We start from the raw sequence: 20,665 nt of genomic DNA on the forward strand, positions 1-20,665 counted from the left end.
GTAGACACTTGTGCTTTCTCTTCTGCACAGACACACACACGAAAACATGTGCAGTTTGTTTCAAAGAATGAGAAATTCAAATATGTTACGAACAACAAACTAATTCCCCAGAAATTTGAACTCATTGAAGAACTGAGCCGAATTGAATGAGAAAAACTATAAAATGCACCTGTCTGTCAGGAGGACAGAAATATTTTCTGCATACTGTATATGAAATTATGCACAAAAGATCACAAATAAAATCATATATTTGATGCTGCCTTTTAAAGAATTAGATTCCAGATAAGAATATTTCACTCAATATTAATATTGTAAATGAATTTTTGCACCTTCATGCACAAACTCTTTCATTTATCTAACACATTGTGCATATTTTTACAATATTTTTTCCATATTTTGCATTCTATTTTATGCTTCCTGACCTGCAGTACTTGCTTCTTATCATTCTTTATGTTTTTCTGCTCACTGTGGTTATTGTTAATCACCAAAAAATGAAAGTTAATTCCTCATATGTGCAAACCTACATTGGAATAAACCTGATTCTGACTCTGATATAGGACAGATTGAGCTTCAGAGAGTTTCAGTGCAGGGAAAATAATATATTTGACATGTGGAGAAATGTTTTATCTTGACTATAAATCCTCTCTGGGATAAATTTGAGAGACATGTTGAAGGTTTAGAGGTTTGTGTCTGTTGCAGTGATTTGTCAAAGGTCTTGCAGAGTTTTGTGTGTGAGGAGTTGAAGTCACTAATGTGCAGTAACAAAAGTCAACCACTAGGTGCAGTGAATTTACCGCAGTAACTCCTCATGTGGGAAAACTCCTCATCAGGAGGAGTTTACATGCCATACAAATAGACATCAGACCGAGTGTGTTCACTTTGTGTAACTGGATTCGAAGCTGTTGTTTCGATTTGTTTGGTGCATGAAGTTTGATATGTGTTCGGCTCAGCCGTGCAGCCTGCCGAGGCTTGTCACTGATGCAGCAGCTGAGTCCTGCACCGTCCAGATATTTGGCACATTAATCACTGCATTCTTTACTGTGTGTGTGTCAGTGATGTGAGCCGCTGTGCATCTGACAGTCTGTGCTCGTATAAGAGGACACATATAGACCTGAAGCAGCTGACTGACTTCACAGATGGATTGAAAGTTATGTGAATATCAATGTTCTCCTTCTGATTTCTGCCAGCTGTGCAACAGATCTGTATTTTTGCAGGTTTTCATGCCTGTTTAAAGATTATGTTGATCACAAGTTTCACATGAGGCTGATGTGATATTCAGGGCGGACAGGAAGACTCATCTTTTATTTCCCAAACAGATTGACGGGAAATCAGAGGGAGGAACTTGTACAAAATTTAGGTCAGGTGTTTTAGACCTCTGACAGGCAATTTCTAGTTCATCAGAGACGATCTGGCCAATCAACAAAGAGATTAATGTGTGTCAAATCACAGATGGTGGCCTGTTTGCAGCCAAACACTAGTGGATGGCAGAGTGAGATTCATAAAATCTTTTTGCGCGCTAAATCCATGGCACATTTTATAAATTCAGACTATCTGTATCCTGCGGCTGCTCCTGCTGAAGGTCACTCTGCTGCAGGCAAATATTTAAAAAGACACGTTGGCCCTCACGTACTCCTGAGTGATTAATAGGTGTTAACTGTCGCAGGTTAACCGGAAAACAGGAGCCAAATACTGATAAATGTGAGCTGTCAGACATTATACAGGTAAATATACATCACAGAGAGTTTTTAATTAAACAGAGATATGCATGAAATCATTTACTGGGGTTGACTTTGAGTTGACTCCCACAGATTAATGAAAATACAGGATGTTGTAAAACACCTTTGGGGAAACATAATTAAATCTTAAGATGAAGCTTGAGCTGTGAATTGAAAATATTTAATATTGCAAATCTGGAATATTCACCACCTGAGCTGATTGGTTGAACAGTCTGGGGGTCTGGGAGATTACATTAACATTAGAACATTAAAACCATGAGGACATGAGCTGCTGCTCTCACTGGCGTCACAGTAATTACCAGTGATTCCCAAATTTACCTAGAAGACGGTTGAAGACTTGGTCTGTTTTTCTGGTGAGGACTGACTGGTTATATCTCATTGCTTTTAATGACAAATTATGCTTGAGCATGATGCTGAAAGTCTGCCTGTTGCAGAAGCTGCTCTCTGACTGCTTGGTGAAAATCTGTTCATGTACTGTATGTTTAAGCTTCATAGGAACATGCAAAGCATTAAATCATATATTACACCATGAATAACAAACGCACTCTCATCCCAGGTGGTCAAAAACAAATGGTGCCTTGTCGTGCCTCCCTGGTGTCTCATACTGATGCATGAAATACCCCTAATTACCTGCATGAGACGCTGCCAGAAAGCCACTTTGACACATGGTTAAAGTTGTGAAACGGTCGCAGTTTGGTCAGGTGTACACGCCAAAACTACCAGGTCAGGTTTAGAGTTCTTCCAATACTGATACCAGTAGCAAAAATGCCTCAGATTCTGCCTAAAATGCCCTATCAGGTTTCAGCGAGGACAGAAGATATTCACAGATCCAATCCCGTGTAATTTATTAACCCGAGAAAAGGGGAGCATTCTTTCTCTGTATGTATTTGTTTATATTTAACCGAGGGTTTAACCTGAGCCAGGCCGTACAACAATGATAGCAATCATATCATGTCACATATTACAGGTTTCCTTCTATTATTCAGCTGTCCAAAAGGTATTTTTACGCACTCTATTCACACTAGTCTAACAGTAAGAAAACACTCAGAAAGCAGGTAAAATTTAGCACAATTTATTAACTGATCATATTCAACACTGTCTGAGAAAATACTGTTATTAAGAGCCATTTGAAGCCATTAATCACAGTCTACAATCAACCAAATCATATTTTAAATGCTGCTGAAATGTGTGACACTTCATGCCATGCAATAAAAACACTGCACATTAATCTGCAGAACAACAACAATTCACCCAATGCTTCACCTTTTCAGAGCGAACAGTATCACAGAGTCTGCGGGTGAATGACATTGTTTACCTGGAGCTGGGTTAGCTACAGCAGGACACAGTGTGGCTAACGTTAGCAGTGCTAGCAGCAGTCGCCTGCTCTGCTTGCAGGTTAATGTACATGTCTGTGCTGAATGTGGTCACATATTGCTCCAGTCATGATTATATATCGGTTTATTCTGGCACAGCCTACGTTCACCTTATTTTCATTTTCTATATAAAAACACTGCCAGACGTCGCTGGTTTCATGAGCTGGCATCTGACTGCAGTATTGACTAGTGGCGGGCGGCAGCATGACACCTTAGAGGCAACAGTTAAGTGGCAGTGTACGTTAATAAAACATTGCCAAATAGTTTAACCGACTAGTATTTCTGGTACTGTCTAGCGAGAGTGGCAACGTTGACTAATCTCACACACCCTGAACTGGAAACATCTCCAGTTAGCTTCAGGGGAAGATCATGCTTTAGCTGAAAATAAGTATGTTACATAAGTTACATGACTTAAATGAAGAAAGTCATGTGGAGCACGTGATGTTATGTAACTTAAAACTTTAGATAACGTTGACTCTTGGTTTCACATGGGACACAAACCTCGGCCTGGGTGTCCACCCAACCTCCTCGATACACTCTTGTTCATTTTGCTACTTACACTGAAGAAGGTGTGTGTCTCATATTTATACTACAGTGCCCCGGTGAGTCTGTATGAGACGCTGAGGGTCTGAAAGGACACTGTTCAAATGTTCAAAGGACAGAAGAGAGGAGATAATGAGAAAATTGTTGATATTGTTAATAAGCAAGCAGCCAGTTCATGATACACAGTAAATTGTGGGTCTGTGCGGTTATAATCAGTCATGTAAGTCTGTTCGGCCAGAGCAATCACACGTCATTGAAAATAATAAAAATGGCAACCCAATTTAACACAAGAAGCACAGCGTCCCTCTCTTAAATTCTATTTATTTCCTTAATAAATATATATTTGTGCTCATATGTGATTTAATTTGCAGGTGAGGTGTATCTTGAGACACACCTCTGTTTTGGGGAAACCCCAGCAGCTTCTTGCAGCTGCTGGAGGAGCGTCTGCTGCTAAAGATGAGATTAAGGTCTGATAAAATTATGCATGGAGTGATCCTCTCTGTGGTGAGTCATAGCAGCTGTGGTGGGTAAAACGTCCGCAGCGGAGCTCCCACCACCTCATCCACTGAGACATTATTAAATTATGAAATGTTTCAGGTTACCTGCAGAGCAGCTCGACCGGTCCTGCACTATTAAAGTGCAATTTGGTCCCAGTCAGACCTGAGCTCAGAATTCAGACATTTGGTGGCTCATGAGGTAGAAACGTTCAGTCACTCTGGTGCTATTCTTAAGCCTTAACCACAGGAAACGTCGCCACACCAGAGCCAGAGCTGCCCAGTGCAGATTACATGTGTCTGATGCTGAATCAAACCACATCAGAGCGACGTCTAAACCCACTCAACTGGCTCCTGACTCATCATCTGTGGCCCCGAGCTCCAACTCCATGATTCAGAGTTTTAAATTTCCCTTTTTCTAATCACACCTGACAGAGGCTGAGTGCTGCAGCAGAAAATGAATGAAGGCTGGATGAGCTTTAAACGCCTGTCCCCGGCTGCATAAACCACCTTAACTTTGTCTCTTAAGCAGAATATTTCTCCAAGCTTTACTTAAGACTTTCAACGTAGCTTCTGTCATGATACAACACATGTGCTTTCCAGTTACCATGGTTACAATAAACTCACATCACTGTTTACAGCTATAATATGTAACATATCCATATCAAAATGTCTGAAAATGCTAGACGTGTTATATATTTTGTTGGGTTGTGTACTTACATCTAAAATGTTTCCAACAATGTTTAAACACAGAGAAATCCGTACTGTACTCAAGGTAACGGTGCGTTTCCTGCTAACCGTTGCTAGCTAGTTGCTAGTTGGCAGAACATCTGAGAAAACACTTAAATTGAAGAAAGATTATATTTAAACCTCCCTTAAGCCTCAATTTAGTTTTCACTCTAAACCTTTTTAACATTCACTCAAGGAGGTTTAACTTTTAAAATAGCTGCCTTTTTGAGATGAACTGACCGAAATAATCAAGTTTCTTTAAGAAAGTTAAGGGAAAGACTCAACACAAGTGAGTTTTTTGTGTCTTTATGCCTTTCTGTCTTTCAGACTAGTTGATAATTCGCCTAAAGTTTTTCTCAACGGAGAAATTAGAGCTTCTCTTCTAAGCCATCATGAATAGGCTGACTAACTTTTTAAACGTTTTAGCTAGCTAGCAGCAATATAACATTTTGTCAACTATTTACTTAGCTAGCATACAATAGCTAGCTAACGTTTAGTCAACTTTTTAGCTAGCTAGAAAACAATATAGCATTTGTTTGTTTTTTTTAATTAGCTAGTAAACAATATAACCTTTTAAAACTTTTTAGCTAGCCAGCAAACAAAATAGCATTTTTTAGTTAGCTAGTAATCTATGTATCTTTTTAAAGCATTTTACCTAGCTAGCATACAGTAGGTAGATAACATTTTGTCAACTTTTCAGCTAGCTAACATAACAATAACTAGTAAATAGAACTTTTTAAAACTTTTAGCTAACTAGCAAACACTATGTTTTGTGAAGGAATACAGAGCAGTTAACAGGTTTCCTCCTTTTTTATTGATTAGCTCCTGTCAGCACTCAAATTAGTTCACATTTATTTATTTTAATTTTGGATTAGATTGATATTGCTTAAACTATTTAATTTCAGTTTACATCTCTAAACTTGGAACTCAGATTTGTTTTTAATCGTGCACTAGAGCTCTGCCTAATTTTAAATCTGAATTTATTCATTCATTCATTCAAACTGATCAGAATGAATGATCCAACCCAGTCTTAGAGATTAAGGGGTTTTCCCTGACAACATCTAAGAAAATCCTTAATGTGGTTTTATGCAACTCATTTTTTCCGAAGTCATCCTTAACTGAAAATTTTAGGGTAATCTTAGCCTATGTGGTTTTATGCAGCTGGGCAGTGGATCACAGTTGCATTTCAACATGTCTTAATTTGTCATCACACAGTAACATTTACTGCCTCCATTGTGATGAAGATCTACTCTGTCTGTCAGGCTGAGCCTCGGTATGTGTTTGTGTGTAATGTGAGTCTGGATTCCTGTTGCCATGCTGCTGTGTAGTAGTTTGAGCTCTGAAGCCCAGACGGAGGCGAGTTGAAACACGTTTGATAAGGGCTGGAGTCACAGCGCCCGACACACAACACTCCCACCGAGGACACACACCACAGCCGTCTGTTCATGGCATGCAGCACAGAGTTAAACACAGGGACATCCAAAGGGAGATCTCTGAGCTGTTTCACAGTCCTCGCTGAGGTATTTGAGTTGCGCACGGAGACGAAAACACCATTAATCTTATTCATTATGATGTTGCATAGCAGAGGGTGATTGATTCTGTACTGTAATCTGCACGATGCACTCTGAGGTTCTTCGTCTAGACGAGGAGGAAACACAGAAACGTGTTCAGGGAGCTGCTGCCAACATGCCGCCACTCATTTTTAACATGCGACACCTGAAGCGGCGCTTGTACAGTATGAATGAACACAGGTGTTTGTGTGTAAAAAAAATGAGTCACTGCCCAATGAAATCACCTGAACGGTGTTACACCACCACCACCACCTCGTAGCTTAAAAAAGCAACAATCACGTATTTAAATGGCTCCACCTGAGGGTGTGGAGAGGCTCATTAAACCCGGAGACGTTTATGAAAACGTGCAGCGGGCTCTGAAGTGTGCTGCTGAATTGTGCTCTTTGTGAGCTTAAGCTGGGGTGGATTTTGCCAGCCGGGGAGCAAAACAGACAGGGGCTGTGTTTGACTTGGTCGCTTGCCCATTTCTGCCCTATTCACATGTATGGCGCCGTGCTCATATACGACACAGGACACAGGCAGGCCTGTATGCAGAGGCCAGGTCACGGGGAGACTGGCAGCAGGGGCCCCGACTGGTGCAGGGTGGGTCGGACTGCGCGGATGTGGACTTTATTTCAGGTGTGAGGAGACTGACGCTCCATGTTGTAAACCGGCTGAGACAAGTGGACGTTTTAGATCAGAGGAGTTTTAGTTCTCATTCAGGTTTAATCGTCTCAAATGTTGCTTTTTCAACAGTTGTTTCATTCATAGGAGGCTCATTTTTGGTTTAAATGTAAAGACTTAATGATTGTTTTAAGCGAGACCTGAGTATGTGCGCTCACACGGTAAAAGTTGCTGTGGATGGACATTATTGTCCCACAAACTTTCTTCAAGCTCAGTTTGATTCATATCCATAAGCACATCTCTTATGTCATCACTGTTTGCCCCAAAGTGTTTTCTTTTGTTCTTTACGACCTTATTCAGAATCGTAAATTGATGCAGTAGGGTTGTAACTAACGATTACTTTCATTATTGATAAATCTGCTGATTATTTCCCCTAAGTAATTAATCTACATTTTCAAATTGCCTCTTTTGTTCAACCAACAGTCCAAAGTCTCTTCATTTACTGCCATAAATTGAGAAGAAAAGCAGCAAATCCTCACATTTAAGAAGCTTCAACCAGCAAATTTTTGACATTTTTCCTTGAAAAATGACTGAAACGATTAATTGTATAATTGTTGCAGCTTGAGGTGAAACTGTACTTGAAAGATCTTGTATCGGCAGTGATCACCCTAATCCTTTTTTCTTTTGGTTCTTTACAACTTTCATCAATCCCAATTTAATTCATTAAATAAAATCCAATTTGAACCTGAATTTTTGGCCTTAAAAATATCTTAAATTGTGCCGTTTGGATCGTAAGATTTCATTAAGACATGTTCATTAATATTGATTAACTGGTAAGAATTTATTTATCTCACTTATTTGTCAATATGGACGTGACATAGATCTGACATTACATTCATAACAGTTTTTAAAAGGTCTTAAAAAGTCTTAAATTTAACTGGTTGAAACCTTGTTCTTTTACAAAATGGAAAAGCTTCATGTGTACTAATTAAAGCAAACTGTATATTATAAAAATGTGTACTTAGTATTTAATTCTTTCAGGCCAAAAATCATTTCTTTTGTTATTTACAACTTTATTCAAAGTCATAGCTTGATTGACGTCTGTTGGCACACGTCGTAAATCACTCTTTGTTAAAACAAAATGGAAAAGCACTACATACCATGGACATTAGTAGATAGTAAATACTGGATATTTTAGTCTGTAGTGGGGATTAGTGGACACATTGTCAGCTGAGGCTTTAATTCCCGCCTCTGAACGGCAACCAGAGCTGAACAGACGACGCGCTGCAGCCTGATCTTTTTCCCTTTGTGTTGAGTAAAGGGGATATGGGTCACCTCTCGTATGTATTCAAGCTAAAATTTCTTTTCCCCCCTGAGGAGCTGACACTTGGAGGAGACCTGCTGAGAGGCCTTCCTGTGGCTGGAGCTCGGAGTCAGCTATGTGGTGGTGGTGGTGGGGGTGGGGGAGGAGAAATTAGCATTCTCCAGCCAAGAAAACAACTTGTCCCCTCTCTTCTCTTTCTTTTCTCTCTCCACTCTGCAGTTTCTCTCTTTCAAAAAAGCCAAAAAAAAAAAAAAAAAAAAACGACACAGACTCACTCTTCACCCAGTAAACTTGGCACCTGAGTGACCAGTAACAGCGGCAGAGTTGTTCTAGTGCAGGGCGGGTCCAAAACCACTATTTTTGTAAGCCTTCCCACACCCCTCTGCTCTCCTTACTCAGTTCATAGGCATTCCACTGGTATTTATATTTCCCTCCAGAGCAGGGGGAAGTTGACAAGCGTTCACACAGACGTTGGATTCAGCTCAGCAAGGTGGGCAGTTCTCCCACTGCCTCCTCGCCATTGGGCCCCCTGTGGTCACATGAGCTGCAGACTGAAGTGTTGGCACTCCTCCCCCCCTACTGCCTCTCCGCTCTCTCTGCTGTCCCTCTCCGCTCACTTTAAGGCTTTTCTCGCCTGTATGTGAAGTTTTCTGCTGCTGGGACAGAGAGGGAGTGTGAGTGTGTGGTGTGTGTGTGTGTTTGTGGGAGAGCGTCTATCAGCCAGGCTTGTATTTTGGGGGGTTACAGAGTTTCAGTGATGTTTCGGGAGCTCTCAGAGTCCTCAGGCAGCGAGTGTCTGGGGAGTATGACCCCAGAGACTCAGGATATCTACCTGAGAATGGACCATCACCGCAGACGCTCCGGCTACAGGCTGGGCAGGATCATTGCCAGGCAGCAACTGCTCAAGAAGATCGCAGGAGGTAGGAAGGAGACGTGTTTGGAGAGAAGTGACAGATCAGACTGGAGGTTTTAAAGCTTTAGGTTTTCTATTTTAAAGGTAGAATCAGTAGAATTTGTCTGAGCTGCTCGCAAACACACCAGAGAGACTGTTGATTGTTGAGTCTGGTTTCCAGGACGTCACATACCAAAGTTTTAGGTTTGTTTTGTTTGTCCTGAGCCCAGCAAAATAATGAGAAAATAAGGAAATACAGACTGTATGTGCAGGGTCTCTGTGGATACAACCACAACTACGCACTTCTACTGATGATGAAGAGGGATGTATGTTTTTAGTTGACTTCATACACTGTCTTTTTTAGGAAAATGATACATATCATGCTTTTAAATTAATCTTTATTTGTCATACCTCCAGGAATGCTGGGAGTAACAGCTAAGCTGGCTGGTAGTCAAAACATGCAGTGAATGAGATATGACACATGTGTTTGGATATTTGAGAGGATGAATGCGGGATGGCGAGTGACAGGGTTTGCACGGGTGCTGGAACTACTTTAAAACACTTTTCACCGTTTGAAAAGTACTTGGATTTTGAAATTGCAATCCTTGAAATTGCAGTTGCATTACTGTTAGAATCAGTTGCTTCTTGATGGGGTTGTGTGTTTGCAAGTATCTGACGATTCAATATGTGTCACAAGACAGGTTCAATATATAGTGATACTGCAGGGTTCAACTTATTTTTTTTTTTTTTTTTCCTCACTTGCCTGATCGTGCAAGTGGGTCAAAAGTCTACTTGCCTGAAGTCAATTTTTACTCACCCCCTGTACAAATTGTTTTATTAGTGGTTATTAAATAACAATAACTACAGATAATTATGTTTAATCTGGGGTTGCAGTATCTGCAAAATGAAAATAGTGAAAAAATATCCACCCAGTTTTTCAAAGTCCAAGACGATGCATTTAAATGTTTGTTCTGTCAGTCTAAAATCCCAAGAAATTCAGTTTATGATGATAATAAATGGAGAAAAGTGGCAAATATCCATATTAGTGAGGCTGAAAACAGCATTTTGTGCTATTTTGTAAGAGAAATCACTCATGTTTACCAAAATATTTGAACAGTAAAATTATTTTTTTGCCCTTGACCAGTTGGGCAAGTGAGTTGCCAGATATATTCGCCATTTACTTGCCAGCTGCATTACTTTTATTGTAAATCATTACCTGATAGGGCAAGAATCTGGCGATATGATCTGAATCACCAAACAGGGCTTGTTATTCAGATTATTGCGATATATAGCAATACTGCAAGCAATCTATCTTACACAGTCTAGGACTGTGTGTGAACCAATACATACAGAGGTTACGATTCAATATGATACTGTCAGCAATGTGATATATGGTTATTTATTTGTTGTTGTTTTTTTGCAAAGTATTTGGATAGTCAATTCATCGTTTCATTCATTTTTCAAGCAAAAACGTCAAACATTTCCTGGTTCCAGCTTCTTAAATGTGTGTGTCATTTATGACAGTAAATGAAGAGATTAGTTTTTGACTGTTGGCTGGTCAAAAGAAGCTATTTTAAGATTTTTTTTCAGGTTTTTGACATTTTTTCACCTAAACAATTGATCAGTACAGTACCACAAAACATATTATACAGTATATAACAATAATTTCTTCTACCCTTTCTACCTGAGTGAATAGTTTGCTTTTTAGGTAAAGAAATAAAATAAGTCAGATATTGGCTCAAACAGGTTGTATTGGATGTGAAGTCGACTTAGTTGACGCATTTTGAAACATAAATTTTTGTTGTATTTTCCTTTCATTTGTCACTCTTCTAGAGAATGCCAACACGAAACATAATTTTGGTTATTTATACCACAATAACATGAGTTAATGTGCTAAAGAAGTATATTAAGCATTTTGAGAAATTATATATATGTAATTTACCACAGCTGTAAGGTGCTGGAAAAGCTTTTAAAGAAAGGTATTGTGTCCCTTATTTAATAAATCAGTTCAGAGGTGATAAGTGTGAGCTAAGATAAGTGTGTGAATTTTCCTTTATTTCATTAAAATGCACCTTGAAAAATCTTACAAAGTGCTTCAGTTTGACTTTGGAAAAGGTGTAGGAACCCTGAAGTGAGAAAGAACATTGTTTGGTTTGTTTGTTAAATGTCACTTCATATCTCTTGGCTTTTTTCTTGGTTCATTTGTATCCAGATAAAGGTTGAATTACAAAGAAATAAACTTTGGAGGACAGATATAATGGTAACAAAGTGTTTGTGTGTGTGTGTGTGTGTGTGTGTGTGTGTGTGTGTGTGTGTGTGTGTGTGTGTGTGTGTGTGTGTGTCGCTGCTGACAAAGGCAAACTTGACCTTCAGCCAATAAGTAGTGAAGGGTGCAGCAGTGGTAAATAATTTATTGACCGACTGTAACGAACACTGATATGTGATAAGCTGAAGGATCTGTTATGTAAGAAGTGTTAAACCCGCAGTGTAAACAAAAGATATCAATGAATGTCCCTCCTGACAGTTTTACAAGCCCTCAGCTCACTGCTGTATGCTTCCAGGAGGGCAATAGTGCCATTTCTTTTTTACTACAACAAGGCCTGACCTCCCGTTCATCCTCCTCCAAGGCCTGTAAACCTCTCGTCTTTGCATTTACCTGGTCAGCCCCAGGAGAGGAGAGGAGAGGGGGAGGGGCTGAATAACAATAGAGAGGACAAAGTGCTGCAGCTCCCTCCTGCAGGTGTGAGGTGTGAGCTCCCTGACACTTGATCAAAGATTGACTGAGTTTCATAACAGAAGAAGCTTTATCAGAGAGGCCCTGTTCAGACCTGGTATTATTAACATCTGCCCTGGGTGACCTGATCACGAGTGAACACGTCTAAGTACAGGTGTGAACGCACCCAGGATGTGAGACTCGATCGCTCAGACGGCATTCTGTTAACAGTGTGTCCTGGACCACATTGAAAGGCCGCCTATTTAACTGATGTCCCGTTAAGTTCATCATTTGTTTCATTGTAATGCAGATTAAGTGTCTGGCATCTTTTACTTTGAGCAGATGTTTTTGAACACATTAGTTATCTCAAAATCCCCAGACTACCTTAAGAAGTGAAGATATTTTGAGAGTTGTTGAGTGAAGAGAAACTTTATAAACTTTTTGAAACACTAACTGTGGGGAATTCTTAAAAATTTGAGCCTTCTTGCAAATTCTGCTTATTTCTTTGTGGAAAAAACATTGTCATTGTCTCAGCCCCTCAACTGCTACTGTTTAGGCACCAGTTAAAAACAGCAACACATTTTGTAATTCCCAGTGCTATTTGCATATAGAAGAGAGAAGTGAAAAGGCAAATTCTGAATCTGTTGTGGCTTCTTGTAAATTTGGCATTAAATGCAGTACATTTAGTTGTTTCTCTCCTCGTAAAAAATATTGTGTTGCTGAGAAGAGCAAACAGAAGATATGCACCCTTATACTGTCTCTGACTCTGTCAAAAAAGCCCTTTTTCATCTTCCGTCATGTGAAAAAGTCAGATTTCTACAGTTAGAAGTGAAAGTGTGCATCCTGATTATAGTTGAGGTATAAAATCTCAGCGCACCACAGAGCAGCTCACTGTAGGTAGACATATTGTGTCTGTCTCAAGTAAAACAACTACAGCAAATTTTTAATAATTTCTGTCTTCTTGTAAATTCAGCATTAAGTGCAATACATTAAGTTGTTTCTTTCCTTGTAAAGAAAACAGTGTGTTGCTGAAAGGAGCAGACAGGAGTGATGCTCTGTGGTGCACTGGGACGCACACTTTTACTCTTGCTCTGACTCTGTCATTACAGCCTTTCTCTGATATATATGATGTGAAAACATCAGATTTCCACAGAGTCAGAAGAAGTGGAAGTGTCCTGACCGTAGTTCAGGTATAAAATCCCAGCGCACCACGGAGCAGCTCACAGAGGCTCACTGTGAGTAGATATATCGAGCTCATTTGACTCTACATATTCGCTACTACTGTTTGTTTCTGTGTAAAACAGGGAAGTAAACGGCTACAACAAATTATTAATCATTTGTGCCTTCTTGTAAATTCTGTATTAAATTCAACACAGTAAGTTGTTACTTATCTCGTAAACAACATGAGCAGACAGGAGAGATGCTCTGTGGTGCGCTGGGACGCACACTTTTAATTTCTCTGACTTTTAAATCTTCTTCGTCATCTGTCATGTGAAAACTTCAGATTTCCACACAGTCAGTAGTAAAAGTGTCCTGCTCGTAGTTCAGGTAGCCTTAGAGCTGTCCACTCGTGATCAGATCACACAGGACGCATGTTAAGTCTGAACAGGCTCCAAGAAACCTCAGCTATCCGATGGCAACACACAGCATAGTTCCTCTGTCAGTCACACATCATGAGTCAGACGCTGCAGCCTCTCGTGTGGGCCGCAGCGCCGCATGATGAGTGTTTTTCTGTGATTGTGGCGACGTGAAGGATACACAGAGCTCACTGGACTGATGTAAAGATGTCCTGGAGCTGCGTGCTCGTCTTTAGGAGGAAATCTTCGTGATCTGATGTTAGCAGGCGTGTGCAGTCATGTAACCCGGCATGTGTTTTCAGATCGCAGATGTCTGGTTTGACAGCAAACCAACAATTTGGGGCATCTGTGACATGCACTGAAAATATGTTCATGTTTGAAGTGGGTTTTTTATGATTCTTTTATCCAAGTTAAGCCATTTTAATAGTTTTTATTTGCACGTTTATTGTCAGGTGTGACGTTTGAAATACTTTAAACGAAGAACTTTTTTCAGACTGAAAAACCGACTATGGTCACCAGTGAAAAGACGTTCAGAATAAGTTCAAAATTTAAATTTTTTTTCAGACCGTATTTCACCAGAATGTGTCAAAAATAGCCTTAAAAAAATGTACCACACCTGCAGAAAAAGCTTTACATGCTCAGGTGTGGATGTGTCAACATGTTAGAAATATATCAGTGTTAACTAACAAAAAATGTAGGCTGTAAACAACTGTAAATGTTGAGTTTCCAGTAAATGATTCACACATAATAATATCAAGCCATTTGTGTAAGAAAGTGAATATTAACTCCACTAATGTTGCCTGCACATGATTATATGTTGTTTTCAATCTGACCAAACATAACATTAGGCTCTGATAAATGTTTCTCCTCAATATCAGGGACTAAATCTGTTGTTATTGTTAATATGACACCAAAGATTGCCTGAAAAAATATTTTCAAGTATGTATTAAAAATCACAACATCAAATTGGATATGTCATAATGTTAGAAATATACATAGCTAAAAAAACAAACAAAAACAAAACAAACCCTGTAAATAACAGTAAATGTTGACTTTCCAGTGAACAAATCTCACAGAAAATCAAGCAGCAGTTTGTTTAAGAGAGTGAACATAAACATGAGGGATAATATGAGACAATAAAAGATAAAATAAAACTGTGAGACAGTTAATGTGTTTTCATTGGCAGTCTGAAGTACTGTGATTATGCCTAATTTTGGTAATTGCAGTATTTTTTTTTTTTTATCTGACTTGCCTTAAGTGCCTCAACTGAGCAATTTTCTGTCAGTTTTCTTCATTTTCCCCACGAGAGCAGCAGCAGCAGAGTTTTAGCTCCTATGTGAATCTTATTTTCCTTCGTATCTCGTACACACCTGTGTGAACTGAAAGAGATAACAGTGAGCAGGTTTTATAAAGGTCTGACTGACTGCAGAGTTGATCTGTGTGTGTGTGTGTGTGTGTGTGTGTGTGTGTGTGTGTGTGTGTGTGTGTGTGTGTGTGTGTGTGTGTGTGTCAGAGCGCCTGCTGCATTCCAGCTGGTCGTCCTGTTGACACAGCAGGTTGAAAGTGAGAGGGTCCGGAGTGTCCGCCAGCAGAGTGACTGTCTGTTGTTTCACCCCAGATTCCAGGAGAGTCTGTGAGCTCTGAGTCATGTTCTCCATCTGACGGTGTTTCAGAACGTCCAGAGAACTCTGTGTGTGTGTTTGTGGGCTCGTGTTCTGTCCACTGTGATGATGAGGCACTGACGACCACACTGAGGTTGGAACCCTTTCAAAGAGTTCTACCCAGAACCCAACATAAAGAGCTACGTATGTATAGAACCATCTGAGAAATTTTCACCCAGAAGCCCCGATTCTATGGTGTAATAGTTCTATCCAGAACCCTTTCTGTGGGTTGTGGGTTCTATCCAGAACCTTTACACCCTCTAAGAGTGCACAACAAGAATCCACCTGAGGGGCTCTAACTAGAACATTTATATATTCCAATGGTTTTACCTAGAACCCACTGAGAACCCTTTTTACATTCCAAGGTTTTTATCAAGAAACCACAGAGAACCCTTTTATATTCCAGTGGTTTTCCATAGAACCCACCCAGGGCGTTCTTTCAAGAACCTTTTTATATTCCAAGGGTTTTATCTAGAACCCACCAAAGGGGGTTTTTGCCTGGAACCTTTTTTTTTAATCCAATTTTTTTAATAGATTACAGTTCTATTGAGAACACTTTTATAGTCTGAGACTTTTATCTAGAACCCACCCAGGGGGTTCTACTGAGAACCATTGTATGTCGTGGTACAAAGAAGTCTTGATGAAAGAGTTCTTCAGGGATTTCAACAATCCCCAAGGAACACTTTCCTCCAAAAAGGGTTCTTTGGATGAAAGGGTTCTTAACCCTTAATCTTACAAAGACCCCTTAAATAAACCATTAGTTTTAACAGGGTTCCTCAGAAGCAAATGACTCTGTGTAGAACCCCAACCCTTCAGGAGGAACTCTTTTGGAACCTTTATTTTTAAGAGTGCACAGGTTCCTCCTGTCCAAACACTCAGTGTGTCTGATCAGCTGGAGTAAAGATTTACTCAATTTTAGTTTTTTGATGGAAAATCGGTTGATCTTTATGGTGCATCGTTTGTTTGTTTGTTTGTTTGTTTGTTTGTACATATGGCTCCTCTGTGGCTGACAAATTAAAGAAAAAATCTGAATAATTGATTGAGGAACCACAACAAATCCAGATGCCTCCATATGGGGGCAGCAGAAGTCATAGTTGAAATTATGTGAATCATGTCAATAAATTTAATATGTAAATTACATAATCAAAAGCACTACAAATTGGAATATACATTGAAAGCAGAGATCCAGAGACAATCAATATTTAATATTCAGCATCTTACATTGTTTTTCCTTTACTTTGTGACCTATCTGTATACTGTTGAGGTCTCATCTTGGATGTTGTTTGCCTTTTAAAAGGCTTGAAATTCTTAACTGTGTAGGTTTTGTTGCTGGGGATAAATTCTGTGGACGTATTGAGGCGTGTTTTAAAACATGAAATGTGACAGATTCAGTGTAGATTTCAGTAAATATCAGCATATGAATTAGTCATATAAAAAAGTCTACATATAGTTTATAAATCACATACTTATTGCATTAGTTGATGGTTTTCAGCTGTTTTCTCTGTGCATCAAACTGGACAGATCTTAGATTGTTCTCGGACCGTCTTCAGACAGAAGTCTTGGAAACTTCACCGTGTCCTCAGTGGAAACCCGGAGCAGCTGAACTCTGCAGTACACCGTGACTAAAAGCGTGCTCGCTGACTGTGGCTGTTTGGAGGAGCTGTTGTGTTTGGGACAAGCGGCTCTGTCCAGCGTGACCCCTGCGTGGCCCCTCCTTCATGCCTTATTGACCCCGGTGCAGCCGGCGAGCTCCGATCTCTGCCCTGGAAAGGCCATTAGAGCGTTCTGCCACGGTCGAGGAGGTTGAGCCTCTCTTGTGAAGTGACACACGTTTACTGCGTGGCAGCTGTGAGTGTGTCATGAATGTGTCTGTGTCCCCGACTTACAAAGCGTGTCTCTTATTCTGCTGTCAGGACTGAAGGGCTGGTGTCCTTCAGGTTAACGTGCTGTCAGTCACATTCGTTCTCCTGCTGGTCTGTGTCAGTGTTTGTGACGGACATGTACAGTGCTGTTTGCATGCACTTCCTTTCATAATTTTTACTGTATTCAATATTTTAATAACAATGTTTGTCATATCAACTAGGACTGGGTCGCACCAACATGGATTGATTTTTAACCCTGTTTAAATCATGGTTTAACTCAAAAAACTTTTAAACTAGCTTAAAATGAAGAAAGATTAAATTAAACATGTCTTTCAACCCCAGTTTAGTTTTTACTCTAAACCTAGATCAACTTTAATTCTGTTACACCAAAACTGTGATCCAGTAATAACTTAAAACTTAGTCTGAAGGCGGTTTAACTATTAAAATGGGTGCCTTTTTGAGATGGACTGAGCAAAATCATTTTCTGCATGAGCCATCGTGAGGAGTTTAACTAGGCAAACCAACCTTTTAGCTCTCTAGCAAACAATGTAACTTGTAAAAACATGTTAGCTGGCTAGCTTACAAAGTCATGTGTTGTTAACTTTTTAACTAGCTCACAAATAATATAATTTTCTTTGCCCAGCTAGCAAACAGTGTAATTTTTAAAGACTTCATAGCTAGCTTGCAAATAATGCAACATTTTAAAAACTTTTTAACTTGCTTACAAACAATCTAACATTTAGCACTTTATAGCTAACTAGCAAACAATATAGTGATTTTTTGTAGCTAGAAGTCTTTCAGAACTTTTTAGCTGGATAATAAACAATGTCATGTTTCTTTAACTTTTTTAGCTAGCTAGCAAATAATAAACCAATTTCTTTCTTTTTTTAAGATCGCTAGAAAATTATATAATGTCCTCTTTGATTTTTGTTTTACTAGCAGGCAAACATTATAACTTGTGAAAAACTTTTTAGCTAGCTAACAAACAGTGTCACATTTTGTTCAGGAGTACAGAGCAGGGTTCACAGTTCCCAACCCTCTTTTATATTCACTAGGTCTCAGTAGCACTCACATTTATCTTTTAAGTATTTATTTATTTTAATTTGAGTAAGTAAGTGTCTCTTCATTGCTTAAACCCTATTTAAGTCTGGTCACTGAACTTTGATTTACTAAACTGAGATTAGTTTTTAATTGTGCAACAGAGGTCTGCTTAATTTGAAATCTAGATTTCTCATATTAATCCTAGTTTTGCTAAACTCTGATGAGAACTAATCTTAGATTAAATTAAACTTCATTGGTGCATCTCAGGTAACCGCCTCATATCATGGTTAAGAGACATTCAGCGACAGTTTCAATCTTCTGCAAACTTTAACTGCACTTCATCAACAGAGAAAACCTACTTCAGGTGAGACAAAACATTTCTGAGCAGGATGATAGTGTGCAACACTTAAACACTTGTGGATTTTAAATGCTTTGCACAGAGCGGACAGGAACACTTGAGCTTGTTAAGAGGACAGGCTCGACCCTTCCTCTGTTCTTCCTCTGACTGGTCGGTGGATAATTGTTAGAAACCAGCTCTGAAAAGGGTTTTGTGTTGTTCTGTCTTTTGAGAAGTTGTACCGGTAAAAAGGGCTCTTCAAGGTGAGGAATCTAGTTAGACTTTGTCCTCTCCCACTCAAGACTCCTCTTTTAAAAGCACTGAATTATTCATCAGCGGTGTGCTGCAACATGTGGCATGTTAGATCATCTGTGTGTGTGAAACAGATATAACTGCTCCTTCATTCAGACGGAGGTTTGATGATGAGTGAGGATGTGGCCTTACGCGTTGTTTACTTAGTGCACACGAACCCAGATTATCTTTTATTCATGAGCCTCCCTGTTGTGGACGTGATTGTTATGCAGATTTTGTTTGCTACCTTCAGAGGGCGGTAAATAAAACTGTCAAGGAGCGAAAAAAGCGGCTCTGACAATGTGATTAGCTGGTCGTTTACCTCGAGCATTACTGTCATCGCACTTCAACTAATTAAATCTATCACTTGTTCTGTTGTTTTTTTGACCTTTAATTATATGATGATGTTGTTGAAGAGGTGCTAAATACTTAATAAAAGAATAAAATAATGTCTCACGCGGGTTTCATGGTTGTGTGGTCCAAATCCATACCACGCACTAATCCTAATCACAGCTGAACGTGTTATATTGTTGACAGATGCTGCATCAATTAGCACAGATCATACTGAACGGGTAGGAAGTCAGGCACAGAAAAGGCAAGGAGAATCCGGTTCATTTTTCAAAATAAAAGACCCCGTGCAGACTCACAATCATAAAGACAGATGGAAAAGAAACTATTTCACCACATAGCCTGTTTATCCATGGTAGAAGCACAAAGAAGGAAATATTTAGGACGGTATTGTTTTGAGACCTTTTGGGGCTTAAAGCTTTCACTTCACAGTAATTCACCTGTTTCAGAGTGTTTTACTTTTCTTGTTCTATGTATGATGTTGTTGTTTTGCCTTCCTGTTGAGGAAGATGATTGGTTGCAGACTTGCAGCCACTCCCTATTGAAGCTGGCTTCTCATTATCACAAGTCATTTGCCTGATGAAAGTCTGGAACCGAAACTGTGCAAATAAATGTATTATTGCAAATTAGACAGTGTGCAGGATCTTTCGCTACAATATGAAACCAAGTGCTAACAAAGTGATTGTGGCTCACTAAGGACATTAGATTTCACCAAGTCAAAGGATTATTTTAGGACCATATGTCTACCTGAGAGGAAGAGCTAAGCTCAGAGTCTCTTCTCCTGCTCCACATGTTTGCACCTATTTTTGGATCCAAGTCTTTCCTGTACCAGTTATTTTCTTTGTTGGTTAATCTGTTGACCATTTTCTCCATTAATCATAGTTGTTTGGTCCATACATGGTTGAAATATGTTTATCAGAGTCCAAGATGATGTCCTCAAATGTGTGTTTTTTGTCCACAGCTCAAAGATATTCAGTTTACTGTCAGAGAGGAGTAAAGAAACCAGAAAATATTCACATTTGAGGAGCTGAAATCAGAAAATTTTTAAAATTTTCTTTGGAAAAAAAGAGATCCAAACTGATTAGTAGATTATCAAAATAGTTGCCAAGTAATTTAATAGTTGACAGCTAATCGATTAATCAACAAATGATTGCAGTTCTGCATTGTTTTCAGATCATGGCAAAAAAAAAATGGACTTTTCCTTTTTGTAAATCGTTCAGTCCTAGTGGCATCCTGTTCAGGGTGTATGTTGGATAGAGTTACCATGTCTGCTGAGTCCTGATAATGAACTTATAATTTAATTAAACATCCCTGTATATAAAGAAGGAGCTCACAGACAAGCCGTGAACTGGTCTGATTTGTCTCAGCTCAGTTGGTTGTTGGGTGTTGGTAACTTCCCGTCCTGCTGATAAAGAACGAGTGAATGATTGTAAACGGCTGGGAACAAACTGACTCAATCCAACCGACCTCGGTGTGGATAAAGGTTACACTCATAAAGCTCTGATAGATAGATGTAGGCAGATTCCCACTTTCTTCCTGTAGGTGGCAGACTGATCTCACATCCTTCCTG

At 39.4% G+C, this 20,665-nt stretch overlaps 1 protein-coding gene across 3 annotated transcripts in view; it reads left to right on the top strand.

Annotated features, from left to right (window-relative positions):
* The window catches only part of stard13b (StAR related lipid transfer domain containing 13b), a 103,101-nt gene that overhangs the window by 43,943 nt on the left and 38,493 nt on the right, over window positions 1-20,665 (top strand). Inside the window, exon 1 of one of the 3 annotated variants that reach the window (XM_084717351.1) lies at window positions 8,991-9,293. The exons of the other annotated variants lie outside the window; for them this stretch is intronic. Within the exon in view, the coding sequence (XP_084573477.1) occupies window positions 9,131-9,293 (163 nt within the window). The 5' untranslated portion in view covers window positions 8,991-9,130. Of the gene's footprint in view, window positions 1-8,990; window positions 9,294-20,665 lie in introns of those variants that run through there. 3 annotated transcript variants of the gene reach the window in all.

The sequence above is a fragment of the Lutjanus erythropterus genome, chromosome 4, assembly GCF_056507025.1.
Source record: "Lutjanus erythropterus isolate fLutEry1 chromosome 4, fLutEry1.hap2, whole genome shotgun sequence".
NCBI lineage: Eukaryota > Metazoa > Chordata > Actinopteri > Lutjaniformes > Lutjanidae > Lutjanus > Lutjanus erythropterus.